Here is a 26,682-nt window from a genome sequence, read left to right as displayed (position 1 = left end):
GTGTGTGTGTGTGTGTGTGTGTGTGTGTGTATATGTGTATGTGTATATGTGTATGTATATATATATATATATATATATATATATCTTATCTTATATATCTTTAAATAAAATGTGAAGCGAGTGTGAAAGGTAGTCAAAATGAGTTAATAACTTTAGGACATGACCACTTGATGTCAACTTGAATGAGATTCAACTGTATATACAATTATAAGGCCAGATTGAAAGAAAAGGAGAGTATAAATGTGTATACATGATACATACATACATACATAAGTGCATACATACATACATGCACATGTATGATAGTAATAATAATATCAATACTAGTGATACTAATATTAATAATAATAAGAAGAAGAATATTAATTCCACTTTAATAACAATAATAATAAGTAAAGTATTAATATATAAATGGAGAATATCAATATAGAAATATATTACTTGCAATAATAACAGATTTACTCACCATATACCTGAATCAAGGACCGCTTAAATGTATATTTGAAACTTTGTAAAGATGGTTTGTTTTTCAAATCAGAGGAAAGATTTTCCCAAAGCCTGGGCGTTAAAAGAAAATCATAAAAACAGTTGTATGGAGCGTGGCTTTGTATGGAGCAGAGATGTGGACTGGACACTGCTAAAGGAAGATGTTCCGAGATGTGGGTGTGGAGAGGAATAAAGAAAGTTTGTTGGACTGAGAGAAAGACAAATGAAGAGGTACTGAACAATATAGAAGAAAAGAGAGTATTAATGTCAGTAGAGTCGAAAGTTCAGCCTTGAAACAATGAGTAGGCTAACGTAGGCCTACTTGGTACATACGCATGTAGTTCGTAGTTTTATTTGGATTTGTGTACAGAAAAACTGGTCATTATGTTCATTTGGCTATTTAATCCCTGTAACTGAGAGATAATGATAATAATAAATAATACAGGAATATATACCACGCCTAGATGGCCTAGATTGAATATTATCCATGTTAGAGTAAAGTTCCGAGGCTTTTAGTGTCAGTGGCGGCCGCTCCAGAAATTTGCCGACAAAGGGTCTGGCAAGTCAAAGAAAGTGAACCAGGGGGCATACCAGGGGTGGCGCCAGAGGGGGCCCCTCGTCGGGGAGGGCTGGCCCCCCGTCGGGAAAAAAAAAGCACAATTCGTCGGGGAGAAAAAAAAGTATATGTTTTTTTCTACATAGGCCTATTAGTAGACTCTAAAATCGATTAAATAAGCCTTTGAAACCCTTAAATTGTCAAAAGATTTTCGGGGGCTTCGCCCCCTAGACCACTGTCGAAACCTTTTAATCGAAGCTCGACCACGCCCACTTTGCTTTCGTCAGGGAAATCTGACCCTCGTCGGGGCTTGGAAGCAATTCCACCTAGTCTCGTTTCTGTTTGCATAATTACACAGCGCGTTTAATTTATGTCAATTCAACGTCTTAGTATTGTCTTCGTAACAATATGACAGTAATGACTCTTATGAAAGTCTTGGTGATCGTTATATTGATTTTCGTTTGCTTTCAGTTTGACATATGCAAACATTAAACTCGATCATATTCCACAATATGCTGCGGTTGTTTTGACAAATCATTTCCAGTAATAATATGAAAAGAAATCTGATTGTGGGTGCAGCGTGAAAAGCGGTGGACTTCTGATCGCGGAATTGGAAGTTTGAGACCGACGCTCGATCGTCGCATCGCTTGTGTCCTTTAGGCGAGGCACTTTATCTACGTTTACTTCTTTCCACCCAGGAGTACAAGTAGGTACCTGGTAGGTTCGAACACAACTGCGCTGATCACTTGCTGAGTATGTGTGCCATACGTGTTTGATCCCATAACCATAGCGCTTATGAGTCAATTTCAATTTAATGGATATCACTTCCGTAACAGGGCACACGTTGGACAATACCCAACGGTGCATCCAAATAAAAGAAAAATAAACTCAAACTAGAAGTAAATTAAACTAAAAATGTATATACAAAGTAAAACTTATCAACACGGCAGGCCTAGGTACGGTAGTCTTACAGTACCGTATTATATACAAAGTTGCAGTCATGATATATTTCAACTTGGGGAAAAAATAACGCATTTAGCATTTAAAGGGTATACAAACACCAATAAACTATAAAAACAGTAATTATATTTCTACTTTACATTTTACAAGATATTTATAGCAAAATATAGAGCTTCTAACTGATCATAAAGGTTCATATTTATTATCAAATTAAAAGGAATTACGAAAACTAATTAAATTGTGAACTGGTGGGGTGGTTTTATATACTTCAGATCTTAATTTCCATGCGCCTTCGAGAAATACCTTACAGTACTTATCAAATATTTCTGCTAATTTATGGTTGCAAATTTGGTCATAAAGATTATCGAGAAATAATTGATGTTTATAATCTAACGATCCGGTTATAAAAGATCCCCAAAATTCTCCTAATCCCCATTTAACAAGATAATTTTTAAAAATCATTGTAAACCTTTCCTTTAAATGGCTGGATTTTATCACAAATAAATAAAAAATGGTCGGTTGTTACTTTTAAATTTCGGGAACATAATTTACAAAAACTGTTGTTTTGTGCATGCAGACCATGTCTGCTTCTTACCCTCTAGGTTTAGAGAATTAGTTCGTGTTTTGAATTTTAATGTAATTCTTTTGAAATTTATTTTGACTAGTAGATGGTTCAAATATAGGTCTATCTTTCTATCTGATATAATCTGTTAGTGAACTTTTTAATTTACAATTTTCAAACCATGTTTTAAAGTCAGTCTCTTAAATAATCTTTTTAAATTCTTTATTAATCTTTTTAAATTATTTATTAATCTTTTTAAATTCTTTATTTTGAGGTTCGGTATTGTACATTCTTAAGTGATCACATTTATTTAATACCTTTTATTGAATCTAGCAATTTCCATTTTAATGAAGGTTCAACACGATTAATTGCTTTGAATAAAATTCGTGGCCATTTTTTTCCATCCATGTTTTTAAGTCTGTTAAAATATTGTATTATGAAATTGTTTTGAATTGACTCGATTGATTGCCAGCCTAGGTCTACATAAGGCGTCTTTAGCTACATTTCGTTGTGCACGTAAAATAGTTCGAGCCATCTGGTATTGGAGATTTTATAGTTTGGCAGTGGCCGCATTTCCGGCACAGAACCATACAGAACATGCATAATTTACGGTTGGTAGACTTAATTGTTCTCCACATATCTCCATAGTACACTCTACTGAAGTCGTCCTGATTGTTTATAATAGACTAATGTACGCAATAATTAGGTTACCTTTTCCGATTACTTCTTCGATGTGATGTGAGTCTTTAGGCATGAAGCGCTTTATAAGACCGACATATTATTATTATTATCATTATTATTATTATTATTATTAATTATTATTATTATTTATTATTATTATAATAAATAATAATAATAATAATAATAATATTATTATTATTATTATTATTTATTATTATTATTATTATTTATTATTTTTATTATTAATTATTATTAATTATTATTATTATTAGAAAATCAGTGGGTTGATGGATTTTCACAATTTTTATACCATTAAATTGCATTTATTTTTCTACATTTTTTGATGAATGAGCCAATCTGTTTCATAAAGTTTGAATTTTCTTGTCAGGTACCTATAAACGACAGCAACATCAATGTGTTCTTTCAATTGAATTAATGTGAACTTATATTTGAAGCGGCAGTTTGGCGCAGCGGTTCAGGTTTGGGCTTTCAATCGTAAGGTCGGGGTTTCGAGTCGCCGCTGTGCAGATTTGCTTTTGTCTTTGGGCAAGGCACTCCAGCTACATTCAGTCCTCCCAGCTGTATCAATGGGTACCAGCAAACTGCTGGGGACAACCTGTGATGGACTAGTGTCCCGTCCAGGGGGAGTACGTTACAACTCTCATCCACTTCACACTACAGAAACTGGAGATAAGCTCCAGCCCTATGAGCCCCAGTGGCTCGGAAAGGATTTAGTTAGTTAAGTTAATTATTGATTCAAGATTCAAATTAACTTTATTGCAAATTTAAGAAAAATTTGAAGTGTATAGATGTATACTAAAAATGTTTAGAATATTCCAGTTAAATTAGTCAAATTAGTCAAAATAAGAAAGCAGGATATATTACAACATTAAAATACAAAATGCAAATGTACAAAACTTGAAAAACAAAAACAAAAAACAATCAAAATGCGCATAAATAAGGAAGACATACAAATCAGCAATTATACTGAGTACATTACTGAATAAAACTAAATAACGCCTACAGGATTTTTCTTTTCTATTTTTTTTTTTATTGGGTGGTGGTTTGAGGGGTGGTAACTCGGGAGGGAGACTTCACCACTTGGCGAATACCTCATGATTTAAAATGATGTCACGGGACCTTGATTGATTGATTGTTTTAGTCTAATTGTCTATATTTTCAACCAGTAAAAGTACTGTAAGAAACAAAATTGTATACACTGTTAATTGTTTAATCTCTGTGTATCCCAATGTATTTTATTCTAGTTTTAAATAGGTTAATTTAAATTGTTAAACCTCTTGATGCGTTTCTTATTGTATGTAGCCCTCATAAAAGTGAACGCGCTAGCTCTGCCATAGCTATTGGTGCCACTTGCTCTCTGATGACGAGGAGCGGATCCAAAGATAGGCCTATCCGAAACTAGGGACCGAAAATGGGGCCAATCGAGGCATGCCCCCGCAATTTTTTTTAAATATTTTTATTGAGACGTTTTGGGCTGTCAGTTATTTCGCCCCCACCCCCTCTAAATCCGTCCCTGATATATCCTACTCCCGATTATTCGAGAGCGGCGCTTAGCATAAAAAAAATATCGGGTTGGGTATGGCGCTTTTACGGTGTTCAATAATAAAAAAAATAATAATATTAATAAAATATTGTTTGAAGGTTTGCCTGGCGAAGTATAATATATAATTAATGCTTGCGGTACACCACGTAGATAGTTCAGAAAAGAACTGTTGTTGTTGGTTGAGAATATCTCGACGGTCTTCAGGAGAATAATAGATTATTCTCCTGAAGACGTTGAAGCAAGTCAACCGAAACGTCGAGATATTCTCAACCAACAACAACAGTTCTTTTCAGAACTATCTACGTGGTGTACCGCAAGCATTAATTATATATAAATATTAATAAAGTAATGTTTTTAAAAAATATTTAGAAATGTGATTGTAGCCGTTCTAGTATTGTTTTAAAGTTGCATTTCGATTTTAATCTGAAGCTCAAACTATCAACTTGGTTGCAAATTCTGCATGAGGTTGAAAGATTTGATTTTAGTTGATATAGGCCTTCAGGAACAGCCTTTTTAGAGAAACAGATAAAAATAGCCATAGGTTGTAGGCAGTTTAAATTCTTATTTAAAATCAAAACTGAGCCCAAGGAGCTATTTTCTTTCATTTAGGTATATGATGCGTACCACGTTGAATCATACTTAGGCCTAAGTTATCTAAAGTAATCGAAATGTCTAATGCAACTGTGCACGTGTTTGAATCTCGTCAGGTAAATCAAGGCCTTTGGTGAATACGCTACGTAGATTAATTCCAATGCAAGAATGGATATGGTTTTGTTCTATTGTTGTCAATATTATCACGACCTGCTCAATCATCAGAGAATCATAAAATGCCAATTAAGCCTTAAACGAAATAAAATATATAGTATATGACTTGACTATATTATTTGATTTCAATATCCTTGAATAATTTTTCTCAAATGTTTTATAGATATTTTCTGCGCTTTGCACAACCGTGAAATCTCAGAACGTGTACTTAAAGCTAACAGACCTTCATTTGATAGGCCCTACTTTCTCAAAAAAAAACTGCTGAATTCTCATCCATTGTCACGCTTAATTTTGATTTTTTAATGCCATATTTGACAAAATGTCAAATTTTACGTTTTTAAGTTTTAAATTTAGCCAAAAAAATGGTAATTTTTTAAAGATCACCTTAACATAGTATTTCGCCATATATTGTTTGAAAAACATGTAAAATTTTCCAATTTTGGGTCGCTTGGCACTAAAATCAAAATTCATCGTGGCAACATCCCACTTTTTGCCAGATGATGCGCTACGAAACCCCCCACCCCTAAAAAAAACAAAAAAACAAAAAACAAAAAACAAAAAAAAAACCAAACAAACAAACAAACAAAACAAAAAACAAATTGGAGCACTTCCACAATATGGCGCCCTGCCGATGATCTCTGCGCTGCGGAGATCCCACAGTTTAAATCTTTTTCGTGTTTAATTTATTAATATTTACAACATTAATAAACGCAATTTTTACTATGCATCAATTATTCAAAAGTAATATATTATATAATACAACTACACCATATTATCGAATAAACGCTTTGAATACCGTACTAAAACGACCTCGAATCGCTGTGTTATAGTAGTGTTAAAAGTGGTAATGAAGCCGTGTTAGTCTAAACATAGAGAAATGTTCTATTTTCTCTATGGTCTAAACAATATACTGTACAAAGAAAATTAAAAGGCAGCACTCTGATATTAACTTAGAATATGTTAGGCCTATATATTTAACACAAGCTTTCGCTGGCAGTCAATGCCAGCTTCATCAGGTCATAGAGAAAATAGAAACTATTTTGATCAGGTGTGTGAAGTTAAAAATTGAAAACAAAATAGAAAAGAGCTTATGCATACATAATTAGCAATAGTCTTACCATTAACCAATTAGCAGTCGGATACAATACAATGATCAGAGATAACAAGTGTAATCAAGCAACTTACTATTCTACTAATAAGTAGCTAGGCAGATAAACTATCTGTGCAGTCATGGAGTTAATTATGAACAATGGAGTCAGAAACAAACTAAATCTTATAGTGGCTGAGAAAGCCTAGATCTATATTGAGGCCACTATTAATGCTATCAAATTTATGAATAAATGTTTGTTCGTCAATTAATCTATCTTTTCTGTTTTTAAAGCAATTACTAAGGAGCACAGCTACTTTAAAGTGTGTAATATTATGTCCTGGTGAATTAAAATGAACTGCAATAGGCCTATCTTTGTTGTTGTGACGAATGTCAAATTTATGACCATTCATCCGTTGTCTGACAGTTTGGCAAGTTTCTCTTATGTAAATAGTACCAGGACATTTAGTGCATGTAATGGCATAGATGGCGTTAGATGAAAAACATGAAAAAACGATCCACTGATGTTGTATGTAACTTGATTAGGCCCTGTAATAGTAGTGTCAAAGAGTATTTGGTAGTGTGTACTAGTGTTATATTAAAAATACCTATGCTAATAATGAGACCGTCCAATAATCGATTAGAGCGCAGACGCACAGAGCGCGGAATCTTAAAAATATCAACATGGCGGGTGTTTACCTACCACGCTACGAGTAAGAAATAGCCTAGTTATCGACGATTGCACTTTATTAAGGTCTTTATTTGTTGTATTTTGTGTTCTAAAATGATAGTTTATTCTATGTATCACGTCACTACGCCTAGGCTTAAGATTATTATGTTCTTGTTGTCTGATGTATGTAGGTTGGTATGGTAAGGACCTACCTTTACTTTAGCCTAAGGCTAAGGTAGGGCCTAGGCCTAGTTGGCCAACCCAAGGCCCTTTTAAAGCCTAGGCCTAGGTGTTTTTTTTTTGTGGGGGTGGGGGGTGCAGGGTCAGGCCTACCGAGTAGAGCTACAATTTCAAGACCTATGACATAGTTGATTAGGCCTTCTTTGCCTTGTTGTAGGCCTAGAATATAGGCCTAGTACTTAAATGGAGTTAGGCTAGGCCAGTAGTAATACACCTTAGGGCCTCTACTAAGCACTAGCAAGGCCTAGGCCCTAGTTCTTCTAGGCCTAGAGTACTAGTAGTAGCAGTAGTCTAAAAAAGTAATGAATGGTTTAGTCTTAGACCCCAGTCCTACTACTACTGTACTAACGTGAATAACATCTGGTCCGGCCGCGAGATATTCAATGCCCAAATAAGGGTTATTGGGTTAGGTACAGCGAATGTGTAATAAAATAAAATTGCTGAAATAAAGAACATAAATATTGTTTAATTAGAAGAACACAAAATACTGTTTAAATTATCAAGATTAATTTTTAGTTCAAAATGCTTAATAATCGATAAAAACAAACTTTTATTTTGATTGTTTTGCGAATTATGGTTATAACTGATGAATTTTGTTGCATGTTTCGCTGCCGTGCTTCCAAAGTTTGACAATATATTTAATAACTCTAACGTACCCTTTATAGGTACCACATGATAAATACAAAGTTGCATATTAAATATTTAAAAAATATAGCACAAAAAACTACTTATTCTCAGTATCATAAAAAACTTTATTTGAGGAAAATTGAGCCACTGGTTACGGTTTTATAAACATTTGAAGTTTATCAGCGCGTGAATAGCAAGTTGCCATTACCTGTCTCTTATACACATCTAGATGTGTATAAGAGACAGGTGTCATCTCGATCACATGACGTTACCTGTGGTGTACACCAAGGGTCTGTACTGGGGCCACTACTCTTTATTATGTACTCAGCACCCATTATAAGATGTGTATAAGAGACAGACAGCTGATTGTCGGTTTTGCGGTGCCAAAAAAAAATATTGCTACGCCTCGTATTACATTCATATTTGGCAAATAAACTCTTAGATATATAAACTAATCTTTGTTATTAAAAAATTGAACTTCATTACTCGCAATTCTCTGGAAAAAAACGACAAATTTTAATGAAATTTTCAAAAGTTGATAACTTCGCTAAAAGTTGGCCGATTTCGGAAAAAATCAAAATGGTGTACTACTTCGACCCCTGAGTGACCTGATTGACCTGATGGAAAAGTCTCAACCAATCAAAAAGCATTTTATATGAATATTTTCTGAAGGTCTTTTGTTGACAAAAACACGCTTGGCTGAACTTGGCTAATGACACTAATTAAAGTGCGTGACGTCACGCATTGTGTGGTGCCTACCCTTGACGTCTGATGCAACGCGTTCAACCATGACCTTTAGATTTTTTTTTTTTTTGCTAGCCTAGGCCCTAATGTGTAGGCTTCTTAGGCCTAGAGATTTCAAAAACTGCATTGGTGCCAAGCCAAATATTTTACAAAGGCTATAACAGACACTAAATTTTACATAAAATATTTGTTTGTACAATATTTATTTTAATAAGCATTGTGGTTCCGTAGGCTAACTGCTGCAGTGCTAGGCTAGGCCTAGGCCAGGTAGGCCTAGCCATACTTACTACTAGCTAGGGGTCTAGGCCTAGTTAGGTAGTACTTAGGCTAGGCCTAAAAACATCTGCCAATTGAAGCGTAGGTTGTAACCTATTATTTTTCTTCATAGTACTTTATTATCATATTTAAAACATTGTTTATTATCTAAAAAGAACCAAATAAAAACATGTACGCCTACAGTACGACCAATTTGTCTGCGATTTCTGTGAACAAGGCACATGTGTGAGGGAATCTATTTTTTTCTGCAGAAAAAGAAAACACACTTGGTGGCGCACTTCACATCTTGTTCCCTGTGCTGAAGATGAAAAAGACGATCGTTTTTCCTCTATTATCGGCATTTTTTAGTCGATTTTCAGCATTTTTTTACCAAAAAAAAAAAATGGCGGCTAGAAAATCAGGGTCAGGCGGTGACGCTAAACAAGTTTTTTTTTTTTTTTGGCCTTATGCCACATGAAAGCTAATAATGAACTTTAAATTTTGTAAATAATAAAAAGGGGGAAAATATGGTAGTGGCTCTACTAGTAACCCAATGGAAATTAATTATTTACTTTGATAACTTGGGTATTTCTGAACATGGTTCGAAATACCTCAAAATGATCCATCAGCAAATAGTTGCTGTAGGCTACAGCAATTTATTCTCCAGCAACAATCAACAGGTTTTTTGTTTTTAAGGGTAAAATCCATCACTAGTAAGCAACTCAACAGCTAAAAGTTTGTTGTCGATTCTGGGATTTACCACAGCAGTGGAAGGACCTTACTACAGCAATTGCTGTCGGGAAATTTGGAACCTGCTGAATTCAGTTTCAATCTATTTCATATTATTGCAATTTTTTTTTTTTATTCCATTGCTATACACTGAAAGAATTTTTTTTAAACCAACGTAAAAGCAAAAAATGAATTCTGGATTTTCTAAACATAATTTTATTGGAAAATTAACAGAAAATCTGTGTATCTAATATTTATACAATATTGTCGTAAATATAATTCAATGTAAGTACTCAAAATTAATGTGTTTTTTTTATATTTTTTATATAGAATTCTTAGGTTCATTACCTTTCATGTGACAGTATCCTACCTTTATTATCGTTCGAGGATACAAAGATATGAAACGTAGATCATGGAGGTCATTGTAATTCATTTCTGCTGACACACCAATTCCCCCGGACCGGCTACAATGTTCGGTTTTTTTGTAAAGTTCGGTTTTGTAGAACATTTCTGTTGAAATCTTTCTGACGAGCCTGTTGCAGGCCATAGTGCCTATCCCTTGAAATACTGTAGAAAAAGCAAAGCCCAGTGGGTTGGTTATGTCTAGTTTTTAGCAAAGTTAAGATATTATTTAACATTATACAGTGTGCTTGTGCTGTATAGCACAGCACACTTAATTACCATTAAAATGGATGCTTTCATATATTTACATGCTTTTTTGGTCTGATATATTTTTTTAAACATACACATTCTTCGTAGTCACAGGGAGTTGGTACTGTAGTCACGAAGTCGCTTGCTGGTTGGCTGTTGTGAACAACAGGCAGGTTGCGCCTCCAAAATTCTGCCCGCTAATTGGTTAATTTTCTCTGTGGGGTTGTGTGCAAACATAATGCTTCCTTGTGATGACTGCAGATCGCCCAAATTTTCATAGTGCGTGACAGGAACAAGCTCAATGTAAACCAAGAAGTTTTAAAAACAGATTTATTAAAACAAATAAGAAATCCTCATGATTTTATTTTAGACTCAGGGCTGTAAAATGTTTGTGGTCCTGTGTCAGGACTTGAGTATTTTAGGGCTGGGCTAGCAAAAAATACATTAAAATTAGACCAATAGTCAATAGCTGAAGAGCTAGCAATTATTTTAGCAAAAGTAGACCTTAATTAACTTTTTACAGCTCTGAGACTCATCTAAATAAATCTAACAAATTTAAACTTCATTCTCCACAAATTTCCTCCGTAATGAAATTAGCAACATGGTTTTGAGAAGTGTCTTAAGTTAAAGAATAAGTGAGGTTATGCATTTGTAATTTACACTGATGAATCTAATGACGCCCGGATCGGATCGGAATCGGAACGTCTACTGAAAAGAGTAGAAGCTCGCTTTGGGTGGAGTTTGATCTTCATTACATGTTGAATGGACACATTTATTTGTCACATAAAATTAAAATTTGATAGTGTGAAATGAGCTTAGCAAGCGAGCCAGCCCCTACAAGTATTTAATCTCTTTGCCTTAAATTACTACTGTAAGGGAAGAATAATAGGCTTAGCCAGGGAATGGTTAATGTAATTTAACTGTTCCCTGGGCCTAGCCTATGCAGGCCTATTAATTGGGTCTTTAATTACTAACATCTACTTAAATCAGTAGGCTTAATATGTCATGCCTACAGTAGTGTATATTTTTGAAAGATAGTGCTAAAAAAGTATACATTTTTTTTTCTCATTTAAAGCAAAATAGCTCTACCAAAAGTATCTATGGAAGGCAAAATGTAATTTATTGATGAAAAAAATGTGAAGTGGAAAGATGTATAGAGGCTGCCCTTCCACCTTATGGGTTAAATTTACAGTACTATAGATTTAGGCAGCTTAGTGGAAATTGGCCAAATTCACATCCCTAGACCAAAATCTGTATCACTGGCACCAACTGAAAATTGCTGTGTATGGTCCCTGACTGATTTTTAGCCAAAATATTTTCTTTTAAAATTAAAAATTTTGTAACAAAAAATTTTAGGTAAATTAAAAATATTTTTGCTTTGTTTAACAGTGAAGTTGTACATTGAGATGAGGCCAAGAGTACCATGGATGCCGTCAGTAAGCACAAGTTTTCAAAGAAGACTTGTTGTTCCGGGCAAATTCCTCTAACTTTAATAAAGACTACACCTTGCTCGCAAACTGCTAAACCATCACTTTATCAGAGCTCGTTCTTTGGAATATATAAAGAGCGATGCCAGGATGGCATTGGTTTCATCAGTCATGACTGGTTCTCCACAAAGGCCCACATAAAATCTGAAGATGTTAACCAGCAGGATGTGGACATTGGTTCCATGTCTTGTCTGGCAAAAGATGCGACAGACTTTTTTGGAGAAAATCATGTGTTAAAGGATGACTTTACTTTCAAAACACCAAATAGAAGACTTTTGGGAAAATCAAAACAGGTAAAAGGTGTTCTTTTCTATTCAACATCACAGGACATGACCTTCAATGCTTTGTCGATGTTTATTTACAACTTTAACTACAACGTGTAAAAGATACATAATGGATACAAACATTGTTATTTAACTTTTATTTTCAATATGAAGATTATCGAAGGAGTAAAGCGATCCGACTCCATTTAAAAGCCATTGCTGACCGGGTTTGAACCGGAATCTTCACAAAAGGACAGCTTTGATTATTGCAATGTACTAAATTTGAGAACCTGTGTATCCGTATTCTATTTTTTGCAGTTATATTCAACTCCTGTTCTTTCCTTATCATCAAGCACTGTTACTACACCCTCGTTATTTAGTCCAGATGAGCAATCGGCTTCTAAGCGCAATTTTTGGAACACTACGAGTGACTCAGCAAACATCAGGCTTACTGGTACAGGTAGGTTATTAATTTCAAAGTCTATCAATTCCTTTACCACATTATTATCTCTTATAATATTTTCAGCTGTACACTCCAATCTTCTCTAACTCACTTAATATTTAAAGTCAGCAATGATAAGCCCATTTCAGGCAGGGCACCTGGTAATATATTGCCAAGCATAGCCAGACCAACTTTGTTTCTCTCAGAAAGGGTCAAGCTGCAAATATGCATACTAGTTGAGTGGCAGAGGCTTGTGCCGCTAACTACAGCCTTAACGTCGGCGCTGGTTTGAGCTGCTCCTCTCGCCCAGGATTAGGTTGGTAGAACCAAATCTTCTCAGATACAAAATGGATGTCCAGTGTACACATCTGGCTTGTGCGCACATCAAAGAACCCATTGCATCTTTGTGTAGTCACAGACCACACCCATAGGCAATTCAGCACAATGATGCTGGGTCATTCCATATGAACTCAACCAAAATTGAAAAATGTCTGCAGGTGACCGACTCCGATTTGGCTCAAATTTATTTTGGAGATATCTTTACATGATTAATGAACACATGCAAAATTCTAGACTTGGTTTCAGAGATATGGCCCCACAAAAATTGGGTGCCACGCCCCCTTTTTGGCCTCCCAAATCACGAAATTAAATTTATAAGGTTTTTGGAGGTCAATATCTTGGTAATGAGACAGGGGTAGGGGTCTCGTTCGTTTGCAAATGTCGCCCCAAAACTATGGAATGGTCTTCCTCTGTACATCAAATCGGCTGTTTCTATCGAGTCTTTCAAAACCCTGCTAAAAACTTTCCTGTTCAACAATGCTGAATATGCATGGTATGTTTTCCCTTAATAATTCATTTGGGGTGGTGATGCATGTGCTATCGTTTGTAGAGTGTCCGGAGCAGGGCCCACCTGTTCCTTATTCGAGACGTGTTGTCTTTTGCAGCGCATAGTAGTAGAACCGAGGACTTATTCTGAGGTGGAAGCTACCGGAGCCCAACATACTGCCTAACGGAGTGAGTGTGTGCACCCGGGTGTGACAGCGACATTGCTTTCGAGATCGGTGGGTGAAGCTCTTTTTGTAAAGGGCATTGAGGTTTTTTGCTGAATGCACTATAGAAGTATGGAATTATTAAAGTGCTCTTGAATTGGAGAGCAAACAGTATTTCCCTTTGAAGTTTTTAGTATTGATCTATTTTCAGCTTTTAGCCCAAGCTCACCTGGTAGTTCAGCATTCACACCAAATCAGGCATCTACGTCAGTCTTCAAGTCTCCTTCCCCATATGTCCCTTCCCGCTCTACATCAGCTTTGACGTCCCCCTCACCATTTGCCCCTTCGCAGTCTTTCAGTAGTGGTGGTGCATCTTTTACAAACTTTACATTTGATGATGATAGCTCAACAATTGAGAAGCAACGTCTTATAAAGAACAAACCGGGAGGAGGAGCTTCGCATCTAGATATATCCATTGGCTTGTGCCAGAAGGTAGGTGGATTTCATTTGTTTGTTTTTTTTTTTATGTATTGAGGGTTACCAGCCTATCCGAGAAGGCCGGCTGATATTCAGGGCCCTCTTAAATGAAATAACGTGATGCTTTTATCTGTGAATTCTCTTCAGGAGTGGAGTTGTTTTTAGTTGTGGGAATAAGTCCTGCTGTCACAAGAATTGAACCCAGGACCCTGGGAGTAGATGGTGTAATGTAGTCAAATTTGTATAGTGCCCTCTATATTGTAAGGTCAGAAGAAGCTTGGGTGTGTTGTGGTTGTTTTTGAATATGATGGACAATAAAGACAACCAGTCCCAATTACTCTACTGTGGTTTTGTTGTTCATTTGTCTCAGTGAGTGAATGAGAGGCATAACAGATGGCAAGCATCTTAACCACTAATTTCCACTCAGTACAATTTGGGTTAACCTGGATTTTGTGAATCCCATGTTTTACATACGCCGTTTGGTCACGTTGCATATGTAAAATGGAGGTTGTACTGTATGCTGATTTGAACATTTTTATTTGGATATTGTAAAAAACAATTACAAATCTACAATACCAACATGTTCATTTTCACCTTTTTTTTTCATTTTCATCATCTGTTGTTATGTTTTTATCTTATCTATCATAATTGTAATCACATTCTGATTATTTTTTTCATAATAATAATAATATAATATAATAATAATATGTTATATTTATATAGTGCTTAATGCCAACAAGGCCTCTAAGTACTTCACATTACTACCCCTGGTCATTGGATTAAAGCCTATGGAACACAAACGCAAGCTCCCTGGGGGAGTATTCCATAAAGTTGCAGCAGCTACATCAGCGCATTTTGGCATTTAACCCTACCAGGTACCCATTTATACTCATGGGTGGAGAGAAGCAATGCAGATACTGTAAAGTGTCTTGCCCAAGGACACAAGTGAAATACACAGCAAGAGAATTGAAACCCCGACCTCGAGGTTGGGAAACCAAACCGTTCCTGCTGCATTAAATCAGGCATTATACAACTTTGACTACATGATCAGATCATCCACATCTGTCACAAAATACATAGATGACCTGGAAAAATTCATTAACTATCATTACTGTATTCTCATTGCTGTTCTTCCCATTATCCTCATCTGATTTATTATATCTATCAACATTCATGATCAGCATAGGCTTTGTTCACACACACACACCATCTAGCGGCTAGCAGGATCCAGATAACAAACATATGCGCTCACCCTTGCATTCATACAAGAAATACCCAATCCAGATATGAAGAAGGTAACAGTGGGATCACTGGCCAATAGGAAATTGAGAATGCGTACATCTGATTGGTTAATGATAGAATTAATGTAAACCTGCTAACCAATAACGCTCGCTAACTGTTAGTGTATCCACTTCCTGGTAACGTTTACAACACTAACCGATCGGGCGTTCTCATTTGCATGCTAACGATTAGCTCCCGATCTGGATACTAGCGCTCAATGTGAACCTAACCATAATCATCAGCATTATCAATATTGTAGATTTGTAACGTGACAAAATTCAAGGCAAAAATGCAAACCATCATATACAAATTGATAAAGTTAAACAAAATTCTTTAATAATTATCAATACATGATGAACATAGTACAAGAAGTGAGCCAATCGTCAATTTTAAAGAATGTGGTTTCTATGTCTAGTAATACAGTAACATCTCCCAATTACAAGCCTCCAATTTACAAACTATTGATTTTAGGAACTCAATTTGTGGAGATGACTTCATCACGAAAGATCGTTTTTAACTAACGAAACACTTAAAAATTGTATTTAAAACTCTTCAAAGATAATATAAAATATTACATCAGCTAAGAAAGAAAACATTTGAATGAATTAAAGTGACATAAAAACTAAGTTCAAATCAAGAAATATAAATCGTTTTCAGCCACGATATATTACATTTGAGCTGTGAATGCTTGTTCAGGCATACTGTACTGTAAATATCGGTTTTTGTTTGGGTCAAATTCAAACTCTCTGAATTACAAATTTTCTCTTTCACGAAGTCTGGATGGAGGTGTACGGAATTGGGAAATTTTACTGTACTGAATTTATCTCGGTCAGTACAACAATAACTTGTTTTCTTTTCCAGGCTTCTTCTCTTGGAATGGATCATGATGCCAATCTGTCATGGACAAGTTCCCTTGCAACTCCACCTATCAACTCATCTGGAATTTCTTGTAAAAGTAGTGAAAAGCCAAATAACATGAGAGAATCACCAGTAAAGCATCAGTCTGGGGTAAGATTCTTGTAAAAAAATATTCATGCTTTTTTGTATTGATATAATGTGGTAGTTAATGTGAACCATATTAATGCTGAAAAATGTACACAAACATGGTTGTAACTGTAGAAAAACTAAGGGTTGGTGATGACATTGGTAAGGATAGACAAGGCAGTTAATAAAGGTGGGTGGAGGGCCATGAAATTAGCTTTAGACTAAGTGGAAGACTTCAAAGCTGTTTAAAGTCTTCACACTATAGCTGTTTGAAGTCTTCACACCATAACTACATTTCTGAACATCCTAAACACACCCAAATGATATGTAAAGCTCCGTTCACACACAACAACATTATTTAATCAAATCAGTCAATAATTATGTAATAAAATAAAGTTTTTAAGTAAACAAAAATAGGCAAAAATGTTTTTGTTTCGGATTATTTCTATCAAGATTTATGTGACTAGTTTGTGTGATGTGCCCTTAGATGGGCATGTATATTATGTATGTCATATTATAACCAAGTATGGGCATATCACATCTTTTTTACATGAAATTTGGTAGTGTGGCCAAAGCTTAAGAGGTAATAAGAGATGTATATTATTTTCTTCCCTTTTTTGTCATTTTACAGGTAATTGCAAGAGCACTGTTCACTGACAATAATGTACCAAAAGATACCTGGATAGTGGATAGTCAGAACACTACTGACCTGTTTGATCTTGAAAAGACATCATCAGATGAAGATGAAAAAGAAATGACTGTTGAAATTGAAACATTAGAAGCTACGCTTAAACAGCATGACCAAACTTTAATAAATGAAAACCAGAGTGAAACAAATTCTAAGGAAAGTCAGAGCAATTGTGAGGGATTCAACCATGACATAATCAGTTCTAAAAAATCTGATGAAACAGGTTTGGACATTCAGCAACTGGAGTCTGAAGAAACAATTATTAGTAATGACCACAGGCCAGTAGCAGAGGATGAAACAAGTACATTGGGATGTCACTCTATATTTGAGTTTTCAAAATGCAGCAGTAGAGAAAAGGAAACCGAGAAACTTGATGGCAAAGATACTTCAACATCGAAGTTGCCAGACTACCAAACTTTGCAAATTGACTCCGATTTTGCAAAACATGATCACCTTGAATCTTCAGTTAGATTAGAAGTCTTTCCAGGGAAGCAAGCTCCAGAAAATAAAGTGGCACTACCTTCAACAGCCTCACAAGACAAACTGCAGTGCAAGTTTTCTCCTGATGGCAACTCTAACATTGCAGACACTCTTGCATTCCTTCTTGATACACCACCAGAAAGACAACAGAAACTTTCCAAGAAGAAACCACCACAGAAAGGTTCATTTTATAAGTGGAAGAGAAAGCGAAAAAGGAAGGCATCCATAAAGGGTAATAAAGGAAAACATGTGGAGGCCGGTGATCTTACAGATACTCCAGGCAGTGGATATACACAGGATAGTCTGACGGAAGAGAAAGGAAATGATGGAATACAAAGTGAAAACCATAATACAATTCATCAAGTTCAGTCAAGTACAAATAACTTGAATAAATCTCATCAGACTTTGTGTACTTCAAACATGCCAAAAATAGAATACCCTATACAAGACAACAAAAAAGCTGAGCCTATCCTTGACTCCACTTGTGTTAAGCTTGGTTCTCCAGTTTCTTCCAACTCTGATGGTGCTATGATTTTTAGTCCAAAAGGTGTAGATCCCTTTTCGCAGATTTCGCCAACATTTGCTGATGCCTTGTGTAGGGCTACAGATGCAGTGTCTACCAACGTAGGTGGAGGTGTTAAATATGACTGTAGTGGAAATTTTACGCTAGCCAAATCTGAAATTCGTCAAAATAAAGATTTTATTTTAAATAGAGATAACTGTAATGCTGAAGAAGATATGTGCAATATGTTAGTCAGTGGTGCTACTGTAGAAAACTTAAGATATAAGAAAGAGTCGAACACAAAGTCAGTTATTGAAGCTTGTGTTAATAGAAAATCTGGTGCTAAAGATCTGAAGAAGGTTGATCCTGAATCCATATCAACAAGGAGGGCATCAAAGTCATCGTTTATGTATCCACCGGAAATGCAGAAGTTATTACCAAATCTGTCAAGAACTAGAAAGCTATTTGATACATTTTTTAAATGTCCTACTAGACCTTCTTTTACTTACTCTGCTGAAGAGAGCGAATTAAAGAAACAATCCCCTAAACGATGTCAGTGGATGAAAAATGCTACAATTGTTAAAGAAGACAGCGATGAGGAAGATAAGAACGTTGAGACAACTAAGGCAGAGGGAGAGAAAATCAATGCAGTGTCGCTGCCAATATTTCAAGAGCAACCAAAACTTCCTGTGAAAAAAGGTGCAGTATATATTTTATGAATTTGTAAATTTTAATTTAATTACTGTACTGACCTATGAAAGCTGTATTATAGTGGTGTACCTATGATTCTTAAAATTGGGGAGATGATTGGGGCTGGGAGAGGTGCAAAGGTAGGTGGAGTGTGGGAAATTGATGATTAACTGTGGGCCAAGGTCACAAAATAGGTTTATGAGGTGATTTTTAACTACGTTAGCATGATTTTTTGCTTTGGACATTTTCAGTGGGGCACTGCTGTGGGGCTCAAGCTTTTTTTCAGGGCATGGTGGGGTGGGGGGAGAGGAGGTGGCGTTCCATTCCTGTGCACCTCGTGGATACACCACTGCTGTATTTAATATATTAACATCAATAATTATGTGCTTATTAAAGCTGAGAATTCCCGTGCCTAAATTTGAACACTGCTTTAGACTTGCATAATGTGCTACATTTTTGCCAAAGACTAGATAAACTACAGTACAGAGGAAGGTGAACGAATAATGAAGACTCTTCATCCTGACCCCTTGTCAGTCAAGTACAAAACATCCTTTTGGCTAACCGCCACTCTTGAATAAACAAAGCAGTGTTTAATTAGAAGTACAGTATGTTCAATTTTACATTGCAGCCCTTCATCAAGAGTACATAATACAATATATTTGATGTTTTGCATCATGAAAAAACCTTTTAAATAACCAATTCCTCGTATATACAATCAATTCAGATTCTGTATTCAAGATACCATTTTGACGCTTCAAACATTTGTAATAGGCACTGCTCTTCAATAAATTTGATACAAAAACCTAGAAATATTTATAACCAGCAATATTAGTATTACCTCATAAGTTCATAATTGCCCGATGATAAGTAACAAGTAACTATTATTATGTAATTATAAAATTGTAGTGTTTAAATTGTCAAAAAGATGAGTTCATACTGTAGCACTATAAACCCAGATCAAAATAGGTTAGTAGTATGTTTGGTGGAAAATGTAACTACAGGTAACAGTATTCACTGTTCGTTGAAATTACGCTTTGTGAATTTACACAATTTGCTTGGGCAAGTTAATTGCATCCACAACTTCTAAAGCTTAACCAGGAATAGAAGATGTTTCCGTTTGAAATATCCATTGAAGTCACAGATTTAATAATAATAACACTGCATTATTTCTTCATAGAGTTTGTGACTTTTACATCTTTCTTTGATGATGAAGTAGAAGATAAATCAAGAAATACCATCTCTAATTCTTTAGTTGAACATAAGACAACGCCAGTTAGTAGAAAAAAGAACCATCTACCAGTACAAAGGAAATATAGAAAGTATCAACCACATTCCAAGAAACTTAGAACAGATGAAATACCAGAAAGAATTGCCAACATGAAGGACAATCCTGATATGATACCAGATAAAAAGCTGCCTTTGATATCCAGAGGCAGTGATCATTCCATTGAGAGAAATGACATAATTAAAGACATTCCAATGATATGTAATGTTGATTGCACTCACATTTCAGATGAGAAACCACAAATAGCTAAGTATAGTATGTCAGCATCTGGTACAAGAATCAATATTTCTTGTGATGGAACCTTGAAAACCAGCAACCTCTCAACAGATAATGTAGACACCCAAAGCAGAGCTGACATGGATGGTCTGCAGCACATCACTGTTAATGTTGTGGAAAAACCATTAGAATGTTTAAAGAATGTCCATTCAGATGTAATGCTAGAGAAACCAGAGGAACCAGAAGACAATTTAATTAATTTTCCCCCTGCAAATGAGAAGGATGTGCAATCAGACTTCGAATCAGTGATAAAAAAAAATTGTGAAGCAGTTCAAAATTTGGAAAATGCCACAATAGATGCTTCTGTTATGGATTCAAGTGAAGAAAAAGGTGTCACTAAAGCCACAGAGAGCTGTTCTGAATTAAACAATATGAATTTAGAGGTTACCAGAGAAGATCTGTCTTATTTGTCCCATTTTGGACAACAAAAACAGAATTCCTCAAACTTAGAAGACCTCAGTATTGGGTCTGAACTGAAGTCTCTTTCTGAACCTGATGGATATATATCTTCCAGGGGAAAAGAAGTCATTATTTCCAATTCTTCATTGGGGAAAACTAATTCCTTAATTGCATCTACGGATCCTGACATGATATGTACTAAAGAAAGCCTATTTCAACATCAACCACTTGTCAAGAATAGTAGCACAAAAATTGATGGATTAGGAGGATTTTCTTGTGCTGGTGGCAAGCAGATTATTGTTTCAGAAAAGTCTTGGAAGCATGCTCAGTCTGTAGTGTCCGAAGTCAATGCAGATTTTGAGAAGGATACAAAAGAGCAAATTGATTTACCATCATTAAATCTGGAAGCACAAGCCAACAATAAACAGCTTCCAGCAGAACCAATGAAGTTTAAACCATCAACAAAGATTGAAGATAGTAATGAAGTCACCAATTGTAATAAGTATGCTCTACTTTTGTCTAATGCCAGTGCTGAAAAATTTAAAATCAAAAGGTTGAATACTAGTTGTCATCCAGTTGTGTTCAAGAAAGATTCCATATTGGCGGTTTCTGAAAAAGAAAACAATTCGGAGACGACTACCAGTAAAGAAGCTGTAGGTCACACTCTGAAATCAGATGATTATTTAGAAAACTTTGATGATGATTTTGTTTCTGATACACAAGCTGAAAAGGAAATTGCAGCTGCTGATGAGGCTGAAATGGTGTATGCATTCATGCAAGAGGAAGTGGAGGACAACCTATTGGAAGAAGTCAATACAAGAGAAAAGCATGACATCAGTAGTGTCTGCATTAAAGAAGTAACAGACCACCATAAATATAAGCATGATGGTATGTTTGAAGAATGTAGAGTACCAAAAGTAAACTACACATCGAAAAGCACGGTTGCTACTAAGATAAATGAAGATGCCAATGGTAAAGGCTGTGCAAATCCTGCGATGGCTAGTTTATCCGATGTACCTCAAGGACACCAGGCTTCAGATGGATTTTCTTTTCCAGATCATCATATGGAAAAAGAAATTCACGTTTTAAGTCTAACAAATGACAGTGAGGTTCCAGCAGGAGGAATCAAAGCTGAAGAAAATTTAAAATGCAACAACGCTGAAGAGAATATCTGCAAAAATGTTAATGTATTTGCCTCTGCACATCTGTGTGACCAGACATTAGGGAATTCTCAAAATTTACTACTAGCATCTGTACAAAATGTTGAAAATGGAAGGTTGGAGGAGGAAAGTGCTATGCAAGAAAGCACTGATGAAATGACTACAGGACCAATTCAGTCCTCACTCAATAGCAAGCAGGTAATGAATTTTGGATTTCAGACAGCAGGAGGAGTCAAGGTAGCTATATCAGAGAAGGCACTAAGACATGTTAGAGGATTGGTGAATCAAGATGGCTTTGAAGAAGATCCTCATCTGCTAGATCACGTAGTACCTGAAACTTCAGAATCATGTACAATTACTAATTTAAATATCACATTAGGAAAAGGAAGAAATATGATTGAAGATCATGCAAATGGAGCTGATGAATTCCCAAAACTAGTTCCTGCCACAGATGACCCATTTCAAGAAAATTCTAAAAGACCTTCATCTCTGATTCGAAGCAGTTGCTCTCAGGCATTTAACACAGTTAGTGGTAAGAGCATTTCCATCTCAGAGAGTGCACTACAAAAGGTAACAGTGGGGAACACTGAATTTCCAAATCAAACTTCAGCCATATCTGTTCTCTCTAGTGCTGTCGATTGCCAAGGACCAATACCAGCAGAGGCAACTTCTTCTCGTAAGTCAAATAAAGAAAAATATTTTGTTGGCTTTATGACTGGAAATGGGAGGAAAGTGAACATTTCTGAAGAGGCTTTAAAAAAAGTAAAACAGGATTTTGTTAATGAAGATGTTGTAAGTGATATGCTTTTTACTGAAAAGAGAATAAATGCTAGTGCATCAAAACCAGACAGTTCCAGCTTAACAAAGAGCCATGTTTTAAGATTCAAGGAGACTATTTCATCTAGAAAACCGCATACAGTAAACCAATTTGTTGGTTTTTTAAGTGGAAAGGGTCAAACAATAAATGTTTCACAAAGTGCTTTGGAAAAAGTGAAACTGATGTTGGATAATGAGGAAGTTTCAAGTAATTTACATAGTGTGGAAAGAAATACTGAGAACAGCACATCTCAAGCAGACACCAGCATGACTAGTAGTTGTGTATCGCCACCTAAAGAGGCATATTTTGCCAGGTCAAATATTGAGAAGCCATTTGTTGGATTTATGACTGGGAAAGGCGAAAAATTAAAGATATCTGAAGATGTTTTAAGCAAAGTTAAGCAGAATTTTGCTGATTTTGAAAAAGCCTCAGGTGATATGCTTTTAACAAATACAACATTACACTCCAGTGAATCCAATGTGTCATGTCACAGTAAAGCCTCACCTTCTAGGACATTTGTTGGTTTTCGAACAGGAAATGGAATAAAAGTAAACATTTCTGAAGATTCTTTCAGAAAAGTGAAACAAACATTTGATAATGAAAATTTAGCAAGTGATGAGCTGCTTACAGAAAGCAAATTAGAGTGCATTAAGTCAAAACCAGACTCTTGTTTAACCAACATCCATGTATCAAAAGTGGGAGAAGCCTCATCTACCAGAACAGAAACAGTGGAGCCATGTGTTGGTTTTATGACTGGAAACGGAGACGAAGTGAATGTATCTGAAGATGCCTTGCGACTAGTGAAACAGGCATATGATAATGATGATGTTGCAAGTGACATGCTTTTCTCTAAATGGACAATAGAGTCCAAGAAATCTAAATTAAGCACCAGATCAACCAGAAGTTGTGTGTCTAAACAAAGGGAGGCCTCCGATTCAAAAATTGATAAGCCATTCGTTGGCTTTATGACTGGAAAAGGTGAAAAGGTAAAGGTGTCTGATGTTTCTTTGAAGAAAGTGAAGCTGGATTTTGATGATGAGATTAACCCAGTTGTGAAAAAGCCGTTCATAGGTTTCTTAACAGGCAAAGGGGAAAAAGTACATGTTTCTGATGATGCGATTAAAAAAGTAAAATTTGTTTTTGAAGAAGAGATCAGTAGTGGTGTGTCTTTCAAGGACCAATATGCTGGGTTCCAATCTGGAAGTGGTACAACTGTGTCTGTTTCTGCTAAGTCATTGAATAAGACTAAACAACTCCTGGATGCTAAAATGGATAATGCACTGAGCGATTCAGAAAGAAATGCCAGTTGCATTGGATTTCTGACTGGCAGAGGGAAAAAGGTCAGCATCTCTGACAATGCCATCATGATGGGAAAGAAACTCCTCAATGAGGCAACAGAAAAGTTTCCAATGAATAAGCATCTTCCCTCAGGATCTGTGCTAGGCTTTAAAACTGCTCGAGGATCAAAGGTTGATATTTCTGATGATGCCATCAAACATGCAAGAGGTGTTCTACAGGACCAGATGGCAAGAAAAAACTTTCAAGATCCAGAAGTTCCTTTGATGTCAGAAATCAACTTGCAGCAGGAATTGCAGAAAATGTCAAAAAGCAAAGAGAGATCTCAATCCAGGAGGTTCCCATCTCACAAGAACAAGACAGAATATTCTAAAGGAATGGGTGTCAGAAAATCACTGAAACAATCTTTGTCTACTTCAGCAGCACTGGATTTTGGTAAGTGTACATTTAATTCATTTTTTTTGCCTTGTTGTGTCATTCTGAATGTGAATTAAAATTCATTTTAAGAGACATCTGTTTTTCTAAGTATACTATAGTTAAGACAAATATTTGAAAATCAGATTATGGTGCCATGATGAAATGATGAAACACACAAAATTATTTTTTCCTTTTTTTGCTGCAGAATCTCCAACTGGAAGAATCGCACTTGCAGAGGAACAAGCAACAGCACCTTTTAAGCCTTCACCTGAAAGTAAGCTTTTGTCAGAACTTTTGCTCATTTTTATATAGAAATTCTTATATTGATTATGATGATGTATTTTCATACACAGTTTGGTGGTTAATTAAGGTGCCTTCTAACCTCAGAAATCTGAGCACAAGTTTTTCCCCACTTATATATTCGCGCATAAGGGAGTCAATGGATCGCAACTCAATTTTGGGTTGTCGGTCTAGAAGTTTACGGAATGCTGCTCTATTGTACAAATTGTTCACAGGCTATTAGAGTTTCCAACTTGTACTTCCCAAAACTAATTGTTAAACTAGTATACAAATATTAAATGTTTATGAGTGCAATGGGAAGAATATTTTCATGGTTTGAAAGATTGGCTGTTCCATTCGAGCCATGTTTTAAGATCTAAGGAGACTATTTCATCAAGAAATACAATAAACTTGGCTCCGCCTGATTGAATGGAACAGTTAATCTTTCAACGAATGAAAATTTACTTTCCTATGCACAAATGAAAAACATTCATTATTTGTTTTATAATACACCTAAAATAGATTCATGTCATTTGATATTTTATGGAATAAATCTACCTTTTTACTGAATGAAGATTCCCTTGTCATTTAATATTTTATAAAAAAAATCTACCCTTTTCTAAATGAAACAGTCTAGCATCTTAACCAATCAAAAGATTGTATTAGATTGAAGTCATATCTTATTCTAGGCATAAAAATACATTGTGGAACTAAATTTCCATGATTAGTGAAGAAATGGGGTAAATAATCAATGTCACAATAACCAGGATCTATTTACGTATGTTATAAAGCTACAAATACACATATTGCTTGTTAAGAACATGTGATAAAAACTTCTCCATTGTTTCCTGCTGTTAGAAAGACATGGAATGGAGTATCTTTGGCTATTGAAATCAATTATTATAACAACAATATGCATTTACACTCATGTTATTTTATCCATTCATAGCTATTTTTCAGGATAGGAGTTCATTCTTACCAGGCAATTCGAGTCACGTCAAACCTCTTGTGTCTCAGCCAAACAACACTCGTTATGGGTAAGGTTATTGTAATACTTTGTCAGAAATTGTCTTGACAAAAAAAAATCATTCACACTTCTACATTGTGTACTATATATACTAGCATATATATATATATATATATATATATATAGCGCCGTAGAAGCAGTTGGCGCACGGTTTTGGGTTGGACTCCCAACCTCGAGGTCGGGGGTTTGAAACTCTCGCCGTACAAATTGCTTGTGTCCTTGGGAAAATCACTTTATATACGGTTGCCTCTCTCCACCCAGGAGTAAAAGTGGGTACCTGGTAGGTTCCAACACAACTGCGCTGATTACTAGGTGCAATCATGGAATAATAATATAATTTAATTTCATAATTTAATTTGGTGTTTCATATGTATTTGATCCAATAACCGGGGTAGTAATGTGAAGCGCTTAGAGGCTTTGTGCATGAAGCGCTATATAAGAACAACATATTATTATTATTATTATTATTGTTATTATTATTACTTTTATTATATATAAGACAAGACTTTAAATAGCAAATTATGATCGAAAAATAGGGGATCGTCCTATACACACAACTTATAATAATGTTGATTGGCCCTAATGAAGAGATTAGCCCTACGTTCGGGTTCCGTTTTTAGCCAGCTAGATGCAGTATCAAGACCGCAAAAAGCGGCAAAAGTAGGAATACCAAGGATGACACAAGGGCAGGGCTAGAAATTTACTTTTTCAGCCACTAGCAACCTATTGCTAAAATGTGCTAGTTGTTAAAAATGTAACTAGCAAAATGAGCTTCTCAACTAGTAAAATATATTGATACCGACTCAACATATTATTTTCGGAAAATAAATTGTATGAAAATAACTAATGATGTACTTCTATAAATT

The 26,682-nt window shown here is 35.5% G+C and overlaps 1 protein-coding gene across 3 annotated transcripts in view; it reads left to right on the top strand.

Moving 5' to 3' along the window:
- Positions 1–7,301: 7,301 nt before the first annotated feature.
- The window catches only part of LOC117116291 (breast cancer type 2 susceptibility protein homolog), a gene marked incomplete at its 3' end in the record, with an annotated part of 31,644 nt that continues 12,263 nt past the window's right edge, over positions 7,302–26,682 (top strand). Inside the window, 10 exon segments of one of the 3 annotated variants that reach the window (XM_033260304.1) lie at positions 7,302–7,415; positions 11,967–12,357; positions 12,646–12,787; positions 13,970–14,250; positions 16,378–16,524; positions 17,132–18,869; positions 20,038–22,830; positions 22,915–24,528; positions 24,716–24,784; positions 25,739–25,826. In XM_033260304.1, coding sequence (XP_033116195.1) covers positions 12,001–12,357; positions 12,646–12,787; positions 13,970–14,250; positions 16,378–16,524; positions 17,132–18,869; positions 20,038–22,830; positions 22,915–24,528; positions 24,716–24,784; positions 25,739–25,826 — 7,229 coding nt within the window. 3 annotated transcript variants of the gene reach the window in all.

Source organism: Anneissia japonica, unplaced genomic scaffold, assembly GCF_011630105.1.
Source record: "Anneissia japonica isolate Jap-2015-1 unplaced genomic scaffold, ASM1163010v1 scaffold287602_len1038180_cov171, whole genome shotgun sequence".
Classification (NCBI taxonomy): domain Eukaryota; kingdom Metazoa; phylum Echinodermata; class Crinoidea; order Comatulida; family Comatulidae; genus Anneissia; species Anneissia japonica.
Note: the sequence above shows the minus strand (reverse complement) of the source record. Positions and strands in the feature narration are given on the sequence as shown.